General features: G+C 42.9%; 1 protein-coding gene across 1 annotated transcript in view; it reads right to left on the reverse strand.

The window, feature by feature from the left end:
* HJURP (Holliday junction recognition protein) overlaps positions 1-266 on the reverse strand; it is an 11,985-nt gene extending 11,719 nt beyond the window's left edge. The window contains exon 1 of the mRNA XM_006760456.2: positions 103-266. Within this exon, the coding sequence (XP_006760519.1) occupies positions 103-198 (96 nt within the window). The 5' untranslated portion in view covers positions 199-266. The remainder of the gene's footprint in view (positions 1-102) is intronic.
* Positions 267-5,957: the final 5,691 nt, after the last annotated feature.

Consider the following 5,957-nt stretch of genomic DNA (forward strand, 5'->3'; position numbering starts at 1 on the left):
CGTCCCCTCCCCGCCGCTCTCCTCCTCACCCCAGACCCCAACCCTGTCTTCCCCTTCTTCGCCGGCCCCGCGCCCCTCCCAGCGGGCCGGTGGGGGACCGACCTTCTCCAGCAGCTGCTGCATGTGTCTCTGGAAGCGGTGGCGGCTTTTCTTGAGTTTCTGCATCAGCACGTCATCCCCTGAGACCTCGCCCTCCATGGCGCACGGAGACCCAAACCGGGATTCCTGCAGGAAATCGTCCTGGGAGCCTTTCTCCGCGTCCAGGTTCAAATAGAGACCCCGCCCTTCCGGCCCGCCCCTCGGGTTTCCCATTGGCTAGCGTGGAGAGGCTGGGCGCTGATTGGGCCTTTCAAACACGGTAACTGAGCTTTTGCCCGGCCAATCGCGCCCGGGTTTCCGCATCCGCCGGGCTCCGAGGTGTTCGGGTGAGGGTGCGCGGGACGTGCGCGCGGTAACGGCGCCGTTGTCCCTCGGGCTGCTCGCGTCCCTGGTAATCAGCAGCGCCGCGCGGGAACCCTGCGAAGTGCGTATAATAACCCCCGTTGTGCACCTGGTCGCAGTCCCCTCACCCACAGGCCTCCCTGGGCTTTGGCTCTCTCGCGCTGTCGCGAGAGCCAGGACCAAGAAAGAGAACACCCTCCCCCAAATTACGAATACAAAAGGAGGCAGGCATTTAGAAAGAAGTACCGTACGCATCACAGATTCCAGTGATGATGATTTTTCTTTATTTAAGTTCTTTATTGTTTAAAGTATTACATGAGTCTCCTTTTTCCCCCATTGACCTCTCCCTGGCCACTCGCACCCCCCAGTACATGCCCTCACCCCCCCACTTTCTGTCTCCATTGGTTATTGGTTATGCTCATATGCATGCATACAAGTCCTTTAGTCCCCCTTTTTTAAACTCCCCCCTCGCCTTCCCTCATAGGTTGGACAGTCTGTTCCATGCTTCTATGTCCCTGGCTCTATATTTGTTCATCAGTTTATGTTGTTCACTATATTCCACAAATGAGTGAGATCATGTGATATTTATCTTCCTCCGACTGGCTTATTTTGCTTAGCTCAATGCTCTCCAGGGCCATCCATGCTGTTGCAAATGATAAAAGAGTTCCTTCTTTTTTTAAAGCAGAGTCATATTCCATTGATGACTCTGTTTTCTAATCCACTCATCTGCTGATGGGCACTTAGGCTGTTTCCAGATCTTAGCTATGGTGAATTGTGCTGCTATGAACATAGGGGTGCATATATCCTTTCTGATTGGTGTTTCTGGTTTCTTGGGATATATTCCTAGAAGTGGGATCACTGGGTCAAATGGGAGTTCCATTTTTAGTTTTTTGAGGAAACTCCATACTGTCTTCCATAGTGGCTGCACCAGTCTGCATTCCCACCAGTAGTGCAGGAATGTTCCTTTTTCTCCACATCCTCTCCAGCACTTTGTTGATTTGTTGATGATAGCCATCTGACAGGTGTGAGGTGGTACCTCGTTGTTTTGATTTGCATCTTTCAGATGATTAGTGACTTTGAGCATGGTTTCATATGTCTCTTGGTCTTCTGTATGCCCTATTTCGAAGAGTGTCTATTTAGGGCCTTTGCCCATTTTTGATTGGATTATTTATCTTCCTTTTGTTAAGTTGTATGAGTTCCTTGTAAATTTTGGAGATTAAACCCTTATTGGAGATAACATTGGCAAGTATGTTCTACCATGCAGTGGGCTTTCTTGTTGTTTTGTTGATGGTTTCTTTTGTTGTGCAGAAGCTTTTTATTTTGATGTAGTCCCATTTGTTTATTTTCTCCTAGTTTCCATTGTCCTAGGCGCTGTTTCAGTAAAGATATTGCTATGACATATGTCTGATATTTTGCTACCTATGGATTCTTCTAAGATTTTTATGGTTTCCCGTCTTAGTTTAAGTCCTTTATCCATTTGGAGTTTATTTTTCTGTATGGTGTGTGTTGGTGGTCTAGTTTCATTTTTTTGAGTGTATCTGTCCAATTTTCCCATTTATTGAAGAGACTATCTTGACTTCATTGTATGCTCTTGCCTCCTTTGTCAAATATTAATTGAGCATAATGGCTTGGGTAGATTTCTGGGTTCTCTGTTCAGTTCTATTGGTCTATATGTCTGTTCTTGTGCCAGTACCAGGCAGTTTTGAGGATAGTGGCTTTATAATATAGCTTGATAGCTGGTATTGTGATCCCTCCAACTTTGTTCTTCTTCTCAAGATTGCTGGAGCTATTCAGGGTCTTTTTTTATTCCAGATGAATTTTTGGAGAGTTTGTTCTAGGTCTTTGAAATATGCCATTGGTATTTTAATGGAGATTAAATTGAATCTATAGATTGCTTTGGGTAGTATGGACATTAAAAATATTTTTAACCTCGTAGCACGCCATTTTAGTTCATATTTTTTATTGCATACTTGGCCTTTTCATTGATATTAATTTTGTAGTATTTTCTCTTAAGCATAGAAAGATATTTGTCTTTCCTCGATTATGGTTGACCGAATTCAATGCATATTTTAGAAAAGTTGTATTCAGCTTCGTAACTCAGTCAAATTCATGTGCTTGTCCTGATACGATTACCATACCATGTGATAGGGGGATCTTCACCTCCCCAAAGCTTGCTCCCCAACCCGATCATGCCAGCCAGCAGAAATGAGGGGAGAAGCGGCGAGTGAGGACTTCAGGGCTCACGTAGTATAAGTGGCCAGGAAAAGCATTGTGATGGACACAGATGTGCTGCCCAGATCCACCTTCAAGCTGCCCCTGCTGCTGGGAGGGCTGCCTGCAGGTGCCCTCCCAGGTGCAGAGAGGTAGGTCTGCTGCCCCTGAGCTCCCTTTGGAAGCCCCGCAGGCAACCCATCCAACCTGTCTAATCTCAGTTCTCTCCTTCCCTTCCACAGGTGCCTGACCGAAGGGCACTCTCTAATAAACATTCTACACACGAACTCTGTCCCTTCTGCAGCCTGGACAATCCGACCTGGCTGCAGGTGCCACAGAATCTACACATTCAGTTTGTAGCTTTTTCAGTTTTCACACAAAAGCTGAGGTTTTTTTCCTCCTCCTAGAAAGTGTTGAGAAATTGAGCATGCTGGTCCTTCCGCCCTGTCTGCACACTCAAGTTAGTTTTCAAATGTTTAAGTGTCACATTAGAGACTTGAGGCCTTGGATACCATTTTCTTTTTCTTCTCTTTTAAGGTTTAGAAAACTTTCTCTTCTGTGACTAAAAAGCGTGATTGTGACACTTTTTAAAAAAATAAATTTTATTGATTTTTTGCAGAGAGGAAGGGTGAGGGATAGAGAGTTAAAAACATCCATGAGAGAGAAACATCGATCAGCTGCCTCCTGCACACCCCCTACTGGGGATGTGCCCGCAACCAAGGTGCATGCCCTTGACCGGGATCGAACCTGGGACCCTCAGTCCGCAGGCCGGCGCTCTATCCACTGAGCCAAACCTGTCAGGGCGATTGTGACACTTTTGAAAATTGGCCTCTCTTAGGTCCTGGTCCTTACTCCTGGGAAACCACACCCAGGTTCCAAGCCTTCCCTGTCTGTCCAAGGATCTGCTCTGTCTCAGGGGCTCAAGGGCAGATTGAGAAGAAACATTTCTCAATCTCAAGTTCATGTCTTAAATGAAAGGTCCGAAAACGTACCTGCTTTGGCCAATCCTCTCTAAACGAGCCAACGCCAGTGCATTGGTCCTTGTCCTCAAGCTTGGTCTCCCAGTCCCCTCTGACTGGCTTTCCTTAACTCCTGGCCCAAAATGGTGCCCATGAAGGAAAAAGTCCTGCAGGATGCTTCTAACTTTACACTATTCCCTAAGATCTGACCTCTCTCCTCCCTCACACATACCTTAGCAACCTCAACATGTGACCCAGACTCACTACCAAACTCCTTCCCCACCTCCCCCAAACCCCTATGTAATAGCGAAGGATCATAAGTCAGCTCCTTCCCTGGCAATGCAAGAGGCTGGGTGCAGCACCTTGGGGTCTCACGGTTTCCGTAACCTTCAGGGATGAGGGGGTGCTCAGCCCTGCTGCAGAAGCTCCACTTCTGGCTGCACCTGCACAGCGCCCTCTGCTGACATGGCCAGAATTTTCAACCATCGAAGTGCTGTTTAAAATTAATGTTCAAAGGAAAAAATTCTCACTAGAATTATTGTCTGCCCTCATAAAATGTGTCAGAATTTTATAAAATTTTATACAATAAATGGGGATTTGACTGGGTGGTGAACACACCGGGCAATATACAGATCACATATCATATAAATGTATATATGAGACCTATATGACCCTATTAACCAATGTCACCCCAATAAATTTAATAGAACTTTTAAAATGAAGATTTATTCTGCATAGAGTTGCCATGCACATAATTCTATGTTGGAAAGGTGTGGAAATGTCATCACCTGCCTGTGGCTGAATAAGCACAGCTTTTGGATGGTCCCAGCATTGGCATAAAAACTGCTATGTGACAGGGAAACGTCGATCTGAGATGAATTATCAACCACAAGCATCAATCCCACCAAATAAAGGGCTCAACTCTCTTCTGTCCCTCAAATCCTTACTTAAGATTAGATTTTCTGTTAATAGTATTACTACTATTATATCTCCCATCTTAATCTTTTTATATTCAACCCCTGCTACTATTGCTTCAAATGTTTTTATTTCTTGAGAGAAATAAGAATATCTATGTATCTCTTGTCACAATTATTTCTTTAAAATTTAAAAAAAATTATTTCAGAGAGAGGAAAGGAGTGGGGGGAAGAGATTATGGAAACAGAGGGACTGGGAAATAGCAGAGACAAGTTGACTTTCCAAAAGTTGTCAGTCAAAGCTCACAAAATGTGTTTATTCTTTGATTTAATGAGTCTCCCTTTTCAGATCTATCCTAAATAATCAAGGATGTTGGCCAGGATTTAGCTGTGGGATCTGTAGTGAAGCATGTTTATAAAGTCCAATACGAGAAGGAAGGTTGAGAGGATGGGATTATGGATTAGTTTTAATATTAATCTTCCTTATCTTCTGAAATGAACATATATTCTGCAATTATGAGCATGCATTGCCTATGTAACACAGCAGAACAAATCATGTGTTCTTACTTTGGCTCTACAAAATTAGAGACCATTCACCCAAATAGGACACGCATGGCTCAAACATTCTAAAACTGCCGTCATACAACATTTTATCATAATGATACCTCACCTCCCAGCTGTTACCCAGAAAGGCTTTTTCCTGGGAAAAGTAGGCCTCCAGCTCTTTTGGTTAATGATCCCACCTCGGGTTCATGTGGTGGGAAATGGCTTTTTATTCTTCACCTTAGGCTTTTTGCAATGCACATACACTCTTCAGGTCATGATTCATGCGTTTTAATGGGCTATCCATTTTAAAAAATCAATAAAAAGAATTAACATTAAAAATAGAAGGCAATTAGATTGATTTGGATGACCTATTTTTAATAAATCCCATTATTTATGGATCTGAAAACTCTCAGGACCTCTTTCTCTGGAGCCTTCAAGAATTAATGCTTCTGTTATTATAATTTTAAAACAGGAGGCACCAGGTTAATTAATAATTTGCTCAATACTTTTCAAAAAAAGGACCTACCTTAGAAATATTCCTAATTGCTGCTCTCCTTTCTTCTTTCCTCAACCCATTTTAGTTCCTTCTTACCACCCATCGTTTATTGGAGTAAGTTTGAAAAAGAAGAAACTTTGTTCTGTTTCTTGAAAAGTTTTGGTGTATCCAGTCCTTACTTAAGATTAGATTTTATGTTAATAGTATTACTAGTATTACTAGTATTACATCTTCCATCTTTATCTTTTTATATTTAACCCCTGCTACTATTGAGTCTAATGTTTTTAATTCTTGCAATAAATGAGAATTTCTGTGTTTTTCTTATTTATCACAATTATTTCATTTTTAAAATATATAACTATATTTTATTGATTTTAGAGAGGAAGGGAG

Source organism: Myotis davidii, unplaced genomic scaffold, assembly GCF_000327345.1.
Source record: "Myotis davidii unplaced genomic scaffold, ASM32734v1 scaffold370, whole genome shotgun sequence".
NCBI lineage: Eukaryota > Metazoa > Chordata > Mammalia > Chiroptera > Vespertilionidae > Myotis > Myotis davidii.